The sequence below is a fragment of the Rattus norvegicus genome, chromosome 5 (genome assembly GCF_021556685.1).
Source record: "Rattus norvegicus strain SHRSP/BbbUtx chromosome 5, alternate assembly SHRSP_T2T, whole genome shotgun sequence".
Classification (NCBI taxonomy): Eukaryota; Metazoa; Chordata; class Mammalia; order Rodentia; family Muridae; genus Rattus; species Rattus norvegicus.
In genome coordinates, this window is record NC_141538.1 from 8674420 (window position 1) to 8693651 (window position 19232).

The 19232-nt window shown below is 40.2% G+C and overlaps 1 protein-coding gene across 6 annotated transcripts in view; it reads right to left on the reverse strand.

Annotated features, from left to right (window-relative positions):
* Positions 1–8358: 8358 nt before the first annotated feature.
* Positions 8359–19232, reverse strand: part of Terf1 (telomeric repeat binding factor 1) — a 29222-nt gene continuing 18348 nt past the window's right edge. For 2 of the 6 annotated variants that reach the window (XM_087547822.1, XM_087547820.1), the window contains 3 exons: positions 17213–17272; positions 16177–16265; positions 8793–9278 (listed from right to left, as the gene is read on the reverse strand). In XM_087547822.1, coding sequence (XP_087403948.1) covers positions 9208–9278; positions 16177–16265; positions 17213–17272 — 220 coding nt within the window. In that variant the 3' untranslated portion in view covers positions 8793–9207. 6 annotated transcript variants of the gene reach the window in all.

Sequence of the window (19232 nt, forward strand, 5' to 3'; positions counted from 1 at the left end):
ATTGTGTGCCACCACCCTCGTTCTAAAGAGCACTCTAGCAATTGGGACACATATGTTAAAGAGTGAAAGAAAATTATAGACTCTTGTAATGGAAAAGCAAGAGTGGGATGAGGGGAAGGGACTTCATTTTCCATCATTTAGAGAAGATGAAGTCAGCACTGAGGATCTTTCTCCTGAAAGGCAAGAGGCCTCTCTCAGTGTGGGGGACACTTTGAGCATCTCCTGCTTGCTGAGAGAAAACTAGGTTTCCTAGAGAGGAGCAAACAGAACAAAACCTGTAAGCCCCGAGAGGACTAAACTTGAAGCCAGTGTTCTATTCCAGCTGTCGCTGGGTATGTATGAAGGAGTGACAGCCTTTCCAACAGACAGAGACAGGCCTTACAAGTACTAACATCCTTCTTCATAAAGTGATTTTTTTTTTTTTTGGTTCTTTTTTTTTGGAGCTGGGGACCGAACCCAGGGCCTTGCGCTTCCTAGGCAAGCGCTCTACCACTGAGCTAAATCCTCAACCCCATAAAGTGAATTTTTAAAGAAATAGAAATTTGAAGACACAAACACAGGAAAGTCAGAGGATCAGAGATCATCAGAGAATGAGAGTTCTTTAAAGCAGACTGTCAGCTTGGCTCATTAGTTTTCTTCAAGGAAATAAATCATTATGCAGACACATAACAGAGGTCCAGAATATAAAAGAATACAAAATATTCTCCACAGAAAACACCTGGTTCATATGTTATATGACCAGTAATTTGAACAGTATGTGATAACTTGTAGTGCAACATCTGAAGCTAAAAGACAACAGTAATACTTTTAGAATTCAACAAGGAAATTATTTTCAAGCTAAAATTCTATACCCAGTGATGATATTCACCACACACAAGAATAAAGCAAAAATGTGTTTTACACATGTAAGTCATGGAAGTCTCTACTCCATGCTCCCTTTCTGGGAGGGTATCAGGGGCGTGCTGCACCTAAGCAGAAAAGGAGTGTAGACCAACAAAGAATAGCTGGAAAGAGGGAGCACACGGAGGAGAGACAAATGGGGATTCCCAGAGTAGAGAAAAAGCCCAGACCAAGCCAGCCACAGGGCGGGGGAGAGGGAGCAGAGAGGGGAGGGGGAGAACCAGATTACCTGGAGGTGGAAGGAGGCTGGACAAGAAGGCAATGTGGTGACACAATACCATCACCTCTTAACAGGTTGGGGATTTTCAGTATGGTTAGAGGAACTGGAGATGAGTAAATTACAGATACACAGAACCTACAAAGTCCAGGTGTAAATGGCAGCCACAGAATTACAATGATCTAAAGATTACTTTCTGTCATTATACAAAAATGAAAAAGAATCCTGAGTACTGTTTTAGCATCAAGACGGCAAACTCTGAACCCTGGAGAGACCAGGTGTGGTGAGAAGCAGAGGTGGGTGTAAGTATAGGGGCTGGGCATAGACGGGATGGCGTGCAAAGGCCTAACACTGGTTCCTATGGCAAGGGCCAATGAAACGTAAAAAGTATGAACATATTTTTCAAAATGTTGAAATACCTGAGGAGAAGTGAAAACTTCTGAGAAGAGCCCCCTGTAGGGAACACTGAAAGCTGGTAGATCCTCATTGTAAGCCACAGTGAACAATTCTGATTTTACAATTATGATGTATTACCAAGCTCCAGAAAGAAACTACTAGTAAAAATACTCAAACATGATGTAGACTCAACAAGACGTAGTTTTGAGCTACCAAGAATGGGGTGACCACAGACCGAGAACGGGCAGTTTACCTTGCCAGTTGTACAAGTCATGTTTTCTGTTCGTGTCACCAATACTGAAGACCACTAGCTAACAGAGGATTGTTTAGACTCGAGCTTTGGAGATCTCAAGCCCTTGAGTCTGTTGATCCTGGATCCTTGGTAAGGCAGAGCATCATACCAGTGACAGCTTATGTCAGAGGCTGCTCAACTCACAGACAAGGAGCAGAAAGAGGGAGGGAAGGAGGGAGGGGGGAGGAACTAGGAATTAGGCAAAACTTTCACAGGGTCAGCCCCAAGAGCTGGCTTTTCCAGTTAAGCCCCACTTCCTAACATCTACAGCACCTCCCAAAAAGCACTGTCCGCTGGGGACCTAAATACTGAGATTGGTTCTAATGCTTTGAATTATCCCAGCCCCCAAAACCTGGAAACTTCGTGTCCAAACACTGAAGGTCCTTGCCCCCGATTGGTTTTTTGATCAATCAATAAAGAGGCAACGGTCAATGGCTAGACAGAGAGGGAGTGGGGCAGAACCTTTATTGCTCAGGCTGGGATCTGGGAGGAGAATCACCACCATTCATCCGGAGGGAGACGGATCAGATTTAGAGCTGCAGAAGGAAAATCATCCGAAATGTAGGTGAGGAACAGCCCCCAAAAGCACCTTGGCAGCAAAGACAAAACATATTAAAATTAACGTGTGTGTGTGTGTGTGTGTGTGTGTGTGTGTGTGTGTGTGTCTTTTATTTGTGAATCCAGATAGCTCCCGGGCAGATGCGTTTGTGTGACCAGCCGGGAGCCAAAATGGTGTAGCCAGCTACCACTACACCTAAAACACTGCAAACATGAACCTGTGGGGGAAGTCTATAGTCAGAATATATTACTCTTCTCTTAGCTGTGACCAAATGCATGACTGGAAGTGGTTTAAGTGAGGAAAAGTTCATTTTGGCTTATAGAAAAAAAGGGATGCCATCCGTAAATGTGTGTATGTGTGTATGTGGTGGGGGTGGGGGGTAAGCCAGGCTATAAAAACCTCAAAGCTTGGGGTGGAGGGAAGTGCGATACCACTTGAGATGTAAACAAATGGAATGACTAAAAAAACAAAAAACAAAAACGAACTCAGAAGCCTGCTTTTAGTGATTCACTTCCTCTAGTATCCTCTAGTGAGACGGCCCCCTCAGTCTCACAGCCTCCCAAACCACAGCCACCAGGTGGAGACCAAGAGTTCAAACACAGGAGCCTCGTGGAGGCTACAGCAACATAAGATTACTTTTTTTTTTTAATCAATTTTGTGACATGGGCATGGTGGCAGAGACCTTCAAGCTACTGGGAAGTCTGAGGCAGAAGGATCACAAGTTCAAGGCCTGTCTTTGACTACAGACTCTCGTGTCCTTCGGTTATCCTGCAACACAGCATTGCCGTTTTAGGACTTAATCATAACCCCAGGATCTGCTGTAATACACGATACCAGGTTTGTTTTCTTTTTAAACTTTTTTATTTTCAGTTATGTGTCTGAGTTTACGTGTGTTGGAATGTGCATCTGAGTGCAGGTGCCAGCAGAAGCCAAGGCTTCCCTCACGGCTGGAGTTGCAGGAGGCTGGAAATCGCTGCATGGTAGAGACTGAACTTGGGTCTTCTGCAAGAGCAGTGTGTTCTTAGTTTTGTATTTATTTTTAGGTTTGTTTTTTTTTTTTTCTTTTTTTCTTTTTTTCCGGAGCTGGGGACTGAACCCAGGGCCTTGAGGTTGGTAGGCAAGCGCTCTACCACTGAGCTAAATCCCCACCGAGCAGTGTGTTCTTAACCTGTGAGCCCGCTCTCCAGTCTCAGTTCTTAATTTAAAAATCTTATCCTGTATGTATAGTTATTTTGCCTGCATGCTTGTCTTTAGCATGTGTGCACAGTGGCCACAAAAGTCAGAAGATAGTCAAGTACCCTGGAACTGGAGTTACAGATGGTTGTGGGTCCTGGGAATCAAATACAGGTCCTCTGGGGGAACGAAGCTGGTGCTTTGAACTGCCGAGTCATGTCTGTAGCCATTGTTTGTTTTGAGACAGGCCTTAAACTGCAGCACAAGCTGGCTCTCTTGCTTCAGATCAGATTATAAGGAGAGAGCCACCATTTCGGTTTCTGGCTAGTTTTGTTTTGCATCAACCAGTATGTAAAGCATCAAAAATACTCAAGAGGGGGCTGGGGATTTAGCTCAGTGGTAGAGCGCTTACCTAGGAAGCGCAAGGCCCTGGGTTCGGTCCCCAGCTCCGAAAAAAAGAACCAAAAAAAAAAAAAAAAATACTCAAGAGGTTGTCAGACTGAATGACAAACTAAAACCAAAGCAGTCAAGCAATAAACTGTCTGACAATGTCAAAGAACCACTAAAGGAATGGGGGCCTGCCTAGTGTGCATCTGTAACACTGGTACTCACTCCAGAGGCTGAAGTTTGTGGCTAACTTGGCCTACAAAATAAACACAGGAAGAATTAAATGGAAGCAAAGGAGTAGAGGGAGTGAGGAGTCATGGAGGAGTTGGATGTGTTATCACATGGGGGAATTGTGATGACTTCAGCCAAGGTTAAATGACTACAAAATGGAGGAGACAAGCGTCTATTTAGATGCTGAGTAAAATCTCTACAGAGAAGGGCTGGAGAACACAAAAATGAGCCTTTAATTAAGAGCCACTCAGGATTCTTAAAAATAATAAAGAATTCATGTGAAGAATGATCTGGGAAGATAGAAAGGGGTCTGTTTGTGTTACATAGCTGGCCATGAATTCATGGCAGTCCTCCTACCTCAGCTTCTCAGGAGCTGGGATTATAGGCAGGAAGCAATGGGAGATTTAAGAGGCTTGGGGAAGCTGACCCGCCTTACTTCTGAGCACCTGCTGTGCTTACACACATACATGTGATCTATCAGACGCATAGTTCAGTCTCCTGGCATCGCAAAGTGTTAAACATACATGTAACTTCCTTCCTATTCAGAATTCCAAGTTTATAACAGATGAGATCTCCATAAAATGACTCATCCTAGGATTGCTATTCCTTAAGAGCTTTCAGCATGCCTGACTTCTCCCTACCTGGTAGGGGGAGAAGGGCTTGGAACAGCCACTTGATGTCACTGCTCACTGGGATCTCAGAGGGGAAGAGTGCTTCACACTGTGAAATGGGCATTTGCAAAATACACATTCTACCAAGGGTGACTCCCTCAATCTATCGGCTGTAACCACAGACTTCCATTGGTATTGAGACCCCTGACCTATGCTAGTGACTTTGACACGGTGGAATAAACGTGAGAGATCCTACATGAATAATAAATTTCCTATTGTGGAGTATCATTCTGTGATATGCTTAATACAATTTCAGGGTAGTTAAAACAACTAGTTTGTGTTCACCTCTTGTGTGCAACAGTTAATACTGTCTTGCCTACTCATTAGAGATTTGCAAGAAATGAGATATTTCATGCAGATATTGTGTATAGTACACATTTGTGAGTGCCTCAAAGAATCCCGAGGGAAGGAAAAAAATTACCTTTATAAGGAAATGTAAATAGCTAGGGAAAAAATAATATAATGCTCTTATCATTTGATTACTATAGATCATTTGAGCCCTAACGTTTATTGTGTCACAATGTCTTCTATAATTCTTGGTCAACTCATCTCAACAGTGAAGTACCATGATGTGAATGCATGTGTACAAGGTACAGACTACATGGGAAAAAATAAAAGCATTTTACGTAGCATTATCATCTATTGGCTTTCAGCTCCAAGTTCACCCTTCTTTGCCAGACCTTGCAATCTCTAGAGCCTGAGAGTAGACTCTAGACTCTGTAATCATGTCTTGATTCCATAACTGTTAAGCTAAAATTGCGATTATCTTCAGGTATTCTGATCTAGCACAGGTCCCCATGATGAGGTGGAGATGTGCTCCGTTTATTCCATCCCACACCATACCACCTACGCCCTGCAGGCAGCTATATCACCACTTGCAGGCTGCTTTCTACCTGTGGACAGTTCACCTTAGACAGGGTCTGCTTAGTGTTGGAGGAATGCCTTCTCTTCTTCAGCAAGAGGATCAGGGGTCAAAGCCCAAGTCTAGCTTAGTGGGCCCAAGAGGCTGTGACGGGTTAGCATCCTGTAGATTAGGAACCCAAATTCCCATCAGATGGCTGCTTTTGGATGTAGTTTACAGATTCAGAAATAATCTGTGGCCAGAACGAAGTTAGCACAAGTATAAGGAACTCCACAGGGAAGGCAGTAGGGTGCAGGCTGAGGCTGTGCCTGAGCACCATTGGTTGCTGTGAAGTTTAGGGACACAGCCATACTATTCATCTGCGTGCTATCTGTGACTCGTTCCAAGTGCACAGAGTTTAGGGCCTGGACGCCTAAAATATTTGCTGTCCTGACCTTTTTTTTTAAAAAAGATTTATTTATTTATATGTGAGTACACTGTCGCTGTCTTCAGACACCCCAGAAGAGGGCATCAGATCCCATTACAGATGGTTGTGAGCCACCATGTGGTTGCTGGGAATTGAACTCAGGACCTCAGGAAGAGCAGTCAGTGCTCTAACCACTGAGCAATCTCTCCGGCCCGCTGTCCTGACTTTTGAGGCCCTGGTCTTCTGGAGTTGAGACCCTTTAGTGTTGTTAGTGACACTGCTGAGTTAAAGGTGCCTTTTGTTGTTGTTCTGTTTGTTTAGCTTTTTGTTAAAGATTACTGAAATACTTTCAAGTATGCTATTTTAGTGCCTGTGATTACAAGTCCACCCTTTTAATGGCTGCTCTAGAAATTATATTTAGCTCTAACCTTTCATGGTTCAAGAGTTATACCTAAGGTTTGGGAGATGGCTCAGTTGATAGTATGCTTGCTATGTAGGCTGAGGACTCCTGTTGGATCCTCATCACCCCTAAAACAAAACCAACCAAGCAACCAACAACAACAACAGGTGAGGTGGCACACACTTGTAATCCTAGCGTCAGGAGATAAAGAACAGGAGGGTCTGGGGGACTCAATGGCTAACAGGACTAAACTGGATAGGCCAACGTTCAGTGAGACACTCGGTTTCAAAAAACAAAAACAAAAATCCAAGAATGACCGAGGAAGACACTTGGCACCCAACTCTGCTTTCAGCTTCATAGTATACCTGCAGACAGACAAACAGACGCACATACAAACACACTTCTATTTCCAGTGAAATACCAAAGTCCAGCAGCCAGACTGGAAGCAACTCCAACTGCCTGAATATTTGAACAAATGGTGGACAGAATCTATGACAAAAGAAGTCTGACCACACTTCCCTGGCAACCAATCCTAGAAGCCAAACCTCTGTAACCATCTGCGTAGAAAGGCCAGAGCCTGCTGATGTCCTAACGCCTCGCTTCTACTTCTTTCTTGTATCTAAACAAAAAAAGCCAGTTATACCCAAATGCTGCCTGGCCACCTCCCAGTTTCTTATGAGTTTTTGTTTTTCTTCTTTCTCTTTTAATTGAAAGCTGACCCAATCCTGCCTATCATTGATCAAACCTGACTGCCTTGCAGCACGCTCCAAATATTCTATTTGTTCTCATTTTTGGATGTCTTTATTTCCACAGCTCAAATGTATGTTAAGAACATAATAAATGTGAAAAGCATATAATAGATTATAATGTAAAAAAAAAGCAAATTAGATATAGATATACTTTGGATCCTGCAGTGACAAAGATACAAGCAAAAAAAAATACTTGGGAGTATTTAATTTAATTTCTTTAATCATAAGCACAAGTCCAGGGTAATAAAACCAAACACTCTCTTATGTTTTGAGGTTGGATCAGGGCTGGGGCTTTCAACACCTGCCCCAGCCCTTTATGTCTAAGCTCTAATAGTTCCACAGAAGCTGGGGACCAGTCAGAGGTGCAGGTTGGACCTTCCTGAGTATCCAGAAAGCATGTCTAATACCCAGCATGGTGTAAAGGGAGCCCCAACCCTCGCTCCATTCCAGCTTCTAACTTTCCTTCCCAAGCTTTTTGCTGTTAGCTGCTTGATCAAGTGCTTTATAAAAATAAAATTATATTTCCATGTTAGTGTAAAACTGAACTTCACATGGCATTTCTATACATGTTATAACTTTGTTCTAATCCATCCCTCTCTCAACCCCCAGCAAGGTCCCCATCCTCTAATTCACACCTTTGTTTCATGAAAAGTCCCAATAACCGTCCCCTCACGGGATTCCTTTCTGCCCTATACTTATGCATACATACACACATTGATATATGCAAACCTTAATCTAGATTCTGCCTACATAGTGATACTTGTCAGAGTCTTGCTTAACTTGATCCCCAGGTCTGTCCCCTTGGACACACCTAAAACTGCCCATTTCAAGTTATTCCGGTTTAGATGAGGTGAAACAAAGACACGTCTCAGTTGAAACTCAAGAAACAAACACACTGAAACACCCAGCAGACTGCACTGCACTGCACTGTTTGATACCACGTCGGCCAAACAGCAACTGTGGACAGACGGAGGTGGGAAGTTGGAGACAGGGTGAGGTTGACACATATGACTATTCTGACTCAAGATGCCAGCTTTGGAACTAATCATCAGCAACGTGGGTAAACACAGTGACTGCAGCATGTGAGGTAGAGACTGGATCAGAAAGCATATAGCAATTATTAATGATTCTGTTTAATATATATCAGACAGCAAATTCAAGAGAACAGGAAAGCAGTGATGACACTTTGCAGGAAATACACAACGCTGAGTAATATTCCTGTTAATATTTCAATAGGTTGAGACTTGTTTTTACTTGTTAAGCATGGCACATAAAACTCAAATGCTAATTATTAGTCTTTGACTAAATATTGCAATGAATAAATATTTAGTGAAAATGCAACTTCCTTTAAATGAAACTTTGAGAAGCCAAGCCAGGCTTGTTAGAACTCATGGGTCGTTTTGCATACCCCTCTAGTAGTAACTCTTTAGTAAGTGGTACACTAGTCATTAATCCAGCAGCAAACTCACATCGAAAGATTTTTCCAACTTGGTCCATCTCTAGGTGGCACTCAGTAAGGTCAGTTTACAGTCATGGACTAGACAAGCAGTGACAGTCATGTACTCTTTATTTGTTAGGCTCTTGCTTCTGTAGTAACACAACATGGGATGGGGCTTGAGTTTGGTAGGGTTCTATGTCTTATGAAAATAAAGATTCTTATAGAAAATAATGATAACATATAATTTTACTTTTACAGTACAAATCTCTTGTAACAAAACACACATTCCCTCTCTCTTTCACACACTCTCTCTCTCACACACACACACAATAATGCTTCATCTTTACTGACCAAGAAGTTTTAAACAACACAGTGATCCAGTATTTAACTGTCCTATGTAGTGAGCTGAAACCAACCCAGGCAGCCTTCGGAGTCTCAGCTAATGAGCCTTAGCCTCCTCATCGTTCTCCACCGATCCTTTAACATGACACTTGTTCGGTTGTTGAACTTATAATGGGATAGTATTTTAGCCCAATTTCCCTCTCCATATTTCCTTACACCACACTTCAAACTTCTGTCTTCTTCCCAAAGCCATGTCTGTTGAAAAAACATAAAAGTCACTCAAAGAAATATTCTTTAAAGAAAGTACATCTTTTAGACATCAGAGCAATAATTAGACTCTTAAAAATTAAATGATTTTTTAAAATATATTTTTATATATATGAACACAGATACATACATACGTGGTTTTGCAAGATCTTCCTTGCCATTTCCACGTAAACATTTTAGGATAGTTTTACAGAATCTCAGCCATCTATAATGGGATATGTATAACAGTCTGACTTATCTTAAGAATCTTTCATCTAACTCTTAATAGATTACATTTCTAAATAGAACTCATAACTGTATAGTCTTTCACTAATGAACTCAGTGAAATTCTGTGTACCTGCGATGGGGGAGGCGCACGCGCACGCACACACACACACACACACACACACACACACACACACACACACACACACACAGAGTACAAGTCTTTTGTAAGACAGACTTTCAAAACACAACTATTATTTTTTTTTAAAGACTTTATTTATTTATTTTTATATATGTGAGTACACTGTCGCTGTCTTCAGACACACCAGAAGAGGGCATCAGATCCACTACAGATGGTTGTGAGCCACCATGTGGTTGCTGGGAACTGAACTCAGGACCTCTGGAAGAGCAGTCGGGTGCTCCTAACCGCTGAGCCATCTCTCCCGCCCCAAAACACAACTATTATTAAAATGTACAATTAAATTGGGAGAAAATGCTGAAAAAAAAACCTTAATTGAAATCTAATACTTTGCACACAGAAAGTACTAACATTTAATATTTGATATGGGTGACCAACTAATTATCCCTTTTTTGGATGATAAAAGAAGGATTTGAGTGCAACACAAAACTTGTACACTAGCACAGCTGTGTTATCCACAACACTAAAATGAGAAAGCAAGTCAGGTGTCCATCAATGAATGAATGAATTTGCAGCATACAATATATAGGAAATATTATTTATCCTTAAAAGGGAAGTTCTGACAACATACTTAAGCCTTAAGAAAATTATGCTAAGTGAAATAACATAGACTTGAAAGGACAGGTACTGGGGCCAGGGTGATGGCCCAGTGGTTAAAAGCACTTGTTGCCCTTCCAAAGACAAGGGTTCAGTTCTCAGCACCCTCATGGTAGTTTACAACTAACTGTAACTCGGGTTCTAGGGGATCCAAGGCCCTCTTTTGACCTTTTTGGCACCAGCTACACTTGTAGTAAACACTCACATAAATAAATTTTCAAAATAACTTAAGTACTGTATAATTTCATTGATATGAGGTTCCTAGAACTGTCAAATTCTGAGACAGGCAGTTAAAATGGCAGTTACCAAGAATGAAGGAAGGAAGAATGTTTTAATGAGTCTAGAGTTTGTTTTGAAAGACATTACTGTCCATATTGTGGTGATAACATGAAAATATGAATACGTTTAATGCTACTATACCATACACTTAAAAATGATTAAGGTGCAGAGGAGAGAAAGTTCACCAGTTAAGAGCACATTCTGTTCTTGCAAAGGAAAGGATCTGAGTTTGGTTCTGAGAATTGTGATGGATGATGGCTCACAACTGCTTTTAACTCCAGCTCCCAGAAACCCAACATTTGAACACCTTATTCACATACTCCAGAAATAGATATAAAAATAATGTCTTAAAAATCTCAAGATGATGAATTCACATCATGTAGATTTTAATACAATTGAAAAAGTAAGATTCACATCAGAAAATCCTAGTGTTAAAATTCACACTATGTAATCTTGGTGTAAGGGGTTTACTTCTGAAAGGCATTTACTTTTTCCTTCAATGGAATAAGTTTATAAAAGGCTCTACAAATTTAATTGAGGTAGGCTCAAGTACTTTTGTTTAATATACAAAAAGAAGAAAAAATCTATCCAAGTAGGCACTGAGTAATTTAAATAAAAAAAAAAATAAATTAAACCGAAAGCCCCAATACAACATAAAATTGTGTCAGCCAGCTTCTGAAACAAATTCTCTTCCAAAGTCAATAGTGGGCAGCTGAACAATAAAACCTAAGCTGAAAGTGTCCATATTAACTCTTTTGGTAAGGAAGCAATGGTATCATTAATACCCATACATTCTATAGATTATATGGTCGATACCTTCCCTACGAGAGAAAATACTGTTCTCTTATAGTTATCTACAAATGACACCTATGATCTGTACTCAAATCCTACCGGGAAAGCATTGTGTGCAGCAGAGACTTTTGGATTCTGGTCTCAAAAGCAAAGCACTCCCACCCCCACAGGGAAAAAGGAACAAGCTGCGAACTAGACTTCTTACATCTAGCAGAGAGTAAGTCATGGGCAAACAGAGGAGAATCAAAGGAACTACTGAAAGCTGTCTGTGGTGACAATCCCAGCACTGGAGATGCAAAGAAAGGAGAATGTAATGCACTCAATGTTTATGAACCTAGGGGTACAAACTCTAGGGGTACAAACATGGAAGTCTGACTTCCATGATGTCTAATACCATGTTTAGGGTAAAGATTATACAAAATCCATCTGTCAGGGGGAGGGAAGAATAGTATTTCGGAATACTCCCAAGTTCAAAATACTTCCAGAGCATTCCATTCACCTAATCAATGCCTGTTTTCAAATAATGTAATTTTACAATTACAATTTACAACTGACCATCTGTGCCCCTGTTCTAGGTCTCACCCAGGGAGTCACAGTGTTAAGCAGATAAAGAAGCATTTACAATGGCCACAACCGAGGACAAATGACCACTAAAAAGCCCACGAGGCCTAAAGATAAGACTTGCATGGAAGTGGTCTTATATCTATGAAAACTAGCATAAGAACAACAAACAAACCAACCAACTAGCCAAGCAACTAACCCAACAACACGAGGGCGCAGTGGACTAATGAAGCGGCTCACTGGTACAGCAGCACTTGTGTAGTATGTTCAGGTCCCACCCCTGCCAGACTGACGTGCGGGAAGCAAATCTAAATCGCTGTTGATTGCTTTGACTAGTATACTGATAGGACAGACATCTATACAAAACAGCTTGGGGCCATAGAAAATAATCCTATTGGCCTAACTCCCAAAGCTCTTACACTTGAAATGACTCAAGCATAAACAGGTTGGGGGAAAAACCCAACACATCTTAAATTGAGTAAGAAAAATAAATAGTAATGACTAGATTTATTGATCTGTTGTCAAGAGTTAGGAGATCAGATAAAGTACTTTATCAGTTTTCAATACTGGAAAGATAGCATTATGATTACATTTAAGTGAGAGAAACCATGTAAACACTGAAGCTGACCAGATTTAAAAAAAAAAAAAAAAAAATCTAATCAAAGCCAGGCAGCGGTGGCACATGCTTTAGTCCTAGCATTAGGAAGAAACATGTGGATCTCTGAGTTTGAGGCCAGCCTGGTCTACATAGTGAATTCCAGGACAGCCAGGGCTACAAAGAGAATCACTGTCGCAAAACAACAACAAAAACCCAAAAGACAACAAAAATGATCATGGAATTATTTTCTATTTTGTATGTGGTTTTCAAGTGCTTAAAAATCCTATTTAAGGGCTGGAGAGATGGCTGACTGGTTAAGAGCACCCAACTGCTCTTCCAGAGGTCCTGAGTTCAATTCCCAGCAACCACATGGTGGCTCACAACCATCTGTAATGGGATCTGATGCCCTCTTCTGGTGTATCTGAAGACAGCCACAGTGTACTTATATATAATAAATGAATAAAAAAAAAATCCTATTTAAGTTAAACCTACTAGGGAAATCTGAGTATAAATGCTTGCTTTAATGTTCATAAATGTTTTTCAAATATAGTGAAAATTACCTGTTTTTTCCTGCGCCCATGTTTTTCATTAGTGTCCGGCTGATTCTTTGAAATACGTAATCTATTCCCTCCACTGGTTCTTCTGTTTCGTTTTGTTGCTATTTCACCTATGAAAAAAACACTTAACACTGAGTACTGTTTCATATTAGGGGGAAGTTGGACTTTCCAAAAGTTGTAAAATTCTGTTAATTTTAGATATTATAAGAAAATGAACTCTTTGTCTCTATTCTTTTCCCTTCAAATCTGTAAGTGACATAACTGCAGGAGTTCATCTGACTGCCAGAGAAGCATCATCCCACCTGCAGAGAAAAGCAAAAGCACTTTTGGTACATGGTCACTGAAATCTTGTTTATGATAGTGCTGGGAGTACTTGATCCAGTAATAACCCTTTCCTTATTCTTTTACTTTGTTTCTGTTTGAGACAGTATCACACTATGTAGTTTAGGATGGCCTGGAACTCACTATGTAGAACAGGCTGACCTCAAACTCATAAAGCTCTCCCTGTTTCTGCCTTCTAAGTACTGTATTCATGGTGAGCACCACCATGCCTAGTGAATAACTCTAACACTGAATTCGTTATCATAAAATGTAAATAAAAAGCATGCATCTATAAGCAAATGTTACATGCTAAAGAAATAACTGTTCTTATTCATAGGAAGACATAATTGCACCTTTTCATCTTCATGGTCTATAGTTGGTTATAATTTAGACTAAAAATTCCAATCAGACTTTTTTTTTATAACTTGACAACATTCCAGCTGTCTACATGGTTCCTCTAATTCTTTTTTTTTTTTTTGGTTCTTTTTTTTCGGAGCTGGGGACCGAACCCAGGGCCTTGCACTTCCTAGGCAAGCGCTCTACCACTGAGCTAAATCCCCAGCCCCTCCTCTAATTCTTACAAAGCTCAATCATCCCCTCACGCTGTAGATTCCAAAGCTCTTCATAGATAGGCAATTAAACAGATGAAGGAAGTCAAAGCAGGACACCACTGACCGGCTCCTGGGAGTGTACTGACTTCTTTGCTACTATGACGTTTTATAGCTTTTCCAGAAAGTAGTAAACACTTAGGCCAAGAGCTGAGCTAAAGCTGCTCCCTTGAACGCATTTACCTGGGTCCACTGCACTGGCCATGGGATTTACCAATGCAACTGCACTTGGACCACACAAAGATATAGTGCTGAGGTGTAACGGCAACCCCTCAGGAATGCAGTAGGACCCACACATACTGGGAGTCTGACAACGCTACTGTTTCCAGTCAGGAAAATGGAAACACACCACATACAAACAAAAACCTCAGTACTAGAAAAAAGGCTTTAAATAGGGCTAGAATTGGGAGGGGAGCTAACATAGAGGCAAACTTGCAATGATAGCTTGGTTTTTTCCTCAGCAACTTTTAGAATATATAGGTAGGAAATAAGAACTAGAACATCAGGAAGGCACTATTGACAACTTGACCTGTACAACTTTAAAAAATTCCATTTAATAAAAGAATACATGTTCCACTCAGGTATGCATCAACAACAATCACCATGACAGACCAAGAGTAGGATAAACCACTAAAAAAAATCCTTTCAGGGGTTGGTAAGATGATTCAGCAAGTAAATGTTCTTAGTGGGCAGCCTGGCTATCCAAGTTCAATTGCTGGTGGAAGGAGAGAACAGACTCTTGAAAGCTGTCCTCTGGCAACTGGCACTTGGGAGGCCACTGCAGAATAGATTGTTGCAAGTTTATGGCCAGCTTAGGTTGTAGGTCTCCTTTTGTCTATGAGCTGTTCTCAGACCACAACAGAATTAAGGTGGAAATCAGTAACAGATATTTGGAATATGCTTCAATTACCTGGAAATTAAATAAGCAAGTACAAATAGTCCATAAGTTCAGGAAATCTAAAGAGAAGTGAAAAATCACTTTAACTAAACGGAAATCCAAAACGAAAGCAGTAATTTAGGAGAGGTCTCCAGCATTAAGTGCATATGCTAGGAAAACCTGGTCATGTAAGGGAGAACTCATAAATAAAGAGGGGGAAAGTTGTATTACAAGTCAGATTTCTCCACTGTAGCAACTGAAAATCAACTTGTTAGCAAAGCTATGACCAAAATTTATTTCTAAAGAGTATTATAGACTTAGACAAAAAGCTTTACAGAAAAAGACAGTAGGTACTCTTCGCATTTAAGAAAATTTGAAATTATAGACTTAAAATCCAGGCAAAATAGAAAGAAAATGAAGACGCAAGGAAACAAGAAGTCTGATGGAAGGGTTGATAGAGAATAAATTTAACTCGACAAAGTAGAATTTCATATCATGAAAACCATGCTACAAGCCCTGATTACATAAGACACAAGAACTAGGCATGGAGACACACACAGTAACTCCAGAACCCAGGAGGCTAAATAAGACAATCAAAAGTTTGAAATAAGACTAAACCTCACTGCCAGGCTTTGAACAGAACAAAATTATTCTTATTTACATTGGTAAGCCAGCAAATCACGGGTGACTAGGAAAAACAGAAGACTGGTTTTGAGGACAGATTTCTACTTAAATCATCTAATACTCTAAAGCTTAAATGTACATTTGCAAACACAAGTAAAGCACTTCATAGTCTTTATTTGAATTTTAAAAATTATATTCATTTATTTATGTGTGGGCATATGCATGTGTACCTGTGGAAATCACAAGGCAACATTGAAGAGTTACATATTATTTTATTCAGACACACATTATACTGCTGCTGGCAATGAGTCAATACTAAGGAGCCAACACCACAGTGTCTTTAAACAAACAAACATAAAACCAGACTGTGATTATTTGATAAAAAAGTTACTGAAAATTAAGCAAACCTAAACTTTTGTATTTCCCCTGCAAGTAGTGACTCAAGAGTTCACTCAGTCAACGTGAACAATGAACTTTGATTGTATTTATCACTCCAAGGTCTAAAGCTGCTGAATACAGCTAAGCAGAAAAACTGCCAAACACACGCCAACAAATCAGACCAGACTATTGAAGCAGGCTTCCGGTCTGCTGAGCCGCCGTGCTGCAGTGTGCAGTGCTAAGGTGGGAGCTAGAACGTCCATCCCTCTCAACCATAGCAGTCGTACTCACACTGAAGAGTTCCTGTTCTTGCTTCATTCCTATTGAAATCTGGCTGAAGACGTCTGCTTTTCAACGGAGATAAGGCATTCTTGTGAGACCTAAATAAAACACGAGAGCTTGTGACTGACTCCGGAGACTAGACCTGTCTCATCTTTGCTACAGAATCTTCCACACTGGCCTGTCTCTCTTGTTGCTCTCTGAGTGGTCCATGTTACTTTTTAATAATTTTATTGTTGAACTTCCATTTGTTTTATCTTTCTTTCTACAGCTCATCTACTCAGAAATGAAGATTTATCAGTTTTCCAAATACATTGAGAGAGAAACAAAACTAAACAAAACAAGAACTCCCAAACACCTCTCAAACCACATACATTTATTTTTCTTCTTCCCTGTGGCTTCTAAATCATTTTCTGCAGGAGAATTCAAAAATTTCTTTATCTACTGTTAGATCCCTCACTTTATAGAGTCGAAGACTTTTTTGTAAAGGTAAAGTTATACGCTGGAAATAATGAATGTGACATGTTTTAAACAGTACTTCAAAGCTAACATTCTAATTTTCCTTTATAATTTATTTTTATTTAATGTTCATTTGTGTTTTGCCTGAACTGTCTGTTTGTGTGAGGATGTCAGATCCCCTGGAATTGGAGTTAGACAGATGTGAGCTGCCATGTGGTTGCTGGGACTTGAATCCAGGTCCTCTGAAAAAGTAGCCAGTGCTCTCTCAATAGCTCTTCAGCCCTGCATCACTCTAATCTTATATACAAGCAAAACAGAATCTAAAAATCAATGTGCTTGAACTTAGGTTGCTACCCCCACCTAATATATACACATTTTAGCTATACTTTTATCTACAAAAAATACTCTATAACTAAGCAAATCCTTTCTTACCTTTCCTCTCTTCTAAAATATTCAATTGTATTGTCTAGAATGCTATTCTCAAACTCTTCACCTCTAAATCATAGTACTGACATGCCAACTATATTTAAATATATATAAATTGCTTTTATCAGTGATTTTAAGGACAAAGACAAATGTCATACTTTACCTTACTGAGGATCCTGTATCCACCAAGGATTCAGTTTCTACAGACTGTTGGCCATTAACACTTTAAAAGAAAAAAAAATCTAAGATCATATACAAGTGGAACTTTATATAAGAGAAGTATAGCCTAGACATCTTTCAATCTACCAGAAACCAGTCTGGAAAGGAAGCCTGATTGGATTAAGAGCTATCTAGTCCACTAAAAGGTAGCCAAATGTTTACTCAGATGTGTTTATGAGGTACAAATCAGACTTCCCCAAACACAGTTAATGCTACAATCAAGTGTTTATCATGTTTTTTCCTTTAGAAAACTCCTACTCCATGATGTGTCTTCTGCCAGCTTGACTGGAGTACAACTGATACATGAAAACGCATGTGCTTCATGTATATAATTTAATGGGTTCAACTTTATTTTTTTTCTCTTTCTAAGCAGTTTCAAATTGAACTTTTGAGAGATTGTGGTGGTGGGTAGGAAGTGAGATGAGGTCTTGTGTAATCCAGGCAAACATCAAACTCATGGCCCTCTTGCTTTAATCTCCCAGGTCCTAGTATAAAAGCTATAAACCGGGGTTGGGGATTTAGCTCAGTGGTAGAGCGCTTGCCTAGAAAGCGCAAGGACCTGGGTTCGGTCCCCAGCTCCGGAAAAAAAAAAAAAGAAGCTATAAACCACTAAATTCCCACCTGAACTTTAAAAAAAAAAAAAAAAAACCCTCCTTGGCTGGTACTAAAGTACCATCCATAAAAGCAGCACAACCACATTCAATTCCATCCTCCCACAAATCTGTTTCGCTTTTCTGAAATCACATTTGTTCTTGCATCTGATATTTTTTTTCTCATTTTTTCTGTCTTATTCTTGAGACAGGGCCAAGGCTGAAGCCATGCGGGCTTTAAGCCTGTTATACAGTCAAAACAGACCTTAAACTTGTTTCCATCTCCCAAGTGCTAGGATTTTATGTGTACTTTACCATTTCAGGTTTCACGCTATGCTGGGAATCCAATCCAAGGCATTATTCAAGACAGTCTAGTACCAACTGAGCCACACCCCATACATAAAGATTGTAACCAGCTGGGCACACACATCCTTTAATCCTAGCACTCAGGATGTCTGTGTTTGAGACTAGGCTGGTTTATATCAAGTTCCATGCCAACCAAGGCTACCTAGTAAAACCTTGTCTCAAAACAAAACAAAACCACTAAAACCTCTGCCTATCTTAACTCCAATATTGACATCCTGTGAAGACATAGAGATGCAGCTCCCAGGCAGGGTCAAGTAAGGACTGGTGACAGGTGCAAGTAGGGGCTGGAATGCTGCCCCTGAGAAGAAAATGTTTTTCTCATTTGGCCTTAAACTATGTTCTGTTATATCCTGTTTCTGTGGAAGTGGTTCTCATGCTCTCTTGGTAATGGCAAGTATATTTTGATAATAAGAAGAGAGGTGATTTGTTATGTGAATATTTTGTTTAGTTGTATTTCTTTGTTTAGTCTTGCTTCAGTTGTTCCTGGTATTGTAGGAATAATGATGTTATAGTATCTTGCCAAAATGGAAATTGAAGTAATGCATATTCATATCTATATAAGGATTAATAAGGCTTGCAACTGCGTGCAGTTGCTTCTGCCTTTGCTCTGCACCCCCTGTGTCCTGGTGGTTTGCGAGTGTACCCAGGGTCCCCAATACACTAGATGTTGACAACATCTTATCTATAGTTTAACAATGAATTATGGGTTTTGTGCTGAGGTTTGTATTATACGTAACTAGGTTAGCTCTGAACTCAAGGTCCTCTTGCTCTAGTCTCCCAAGTGCTGGGATTACAGGTATGGGCCATCATGCTTACCTTGGAAATTTTTTCTTTCCATACAACTTCACAGACAGACTATGTTCTGACAAGCTGAGTAAAGCAGTATACCCCTGTGATGCTGGAACTTGAGAGGGGAAAGTAGGTAGACTGAACTTCAAGGACACCCTCTGATACATTACCACTTTTGTTTGTGGTCATTAAGTAAAATAAGAGTTACAGGGATCCAAT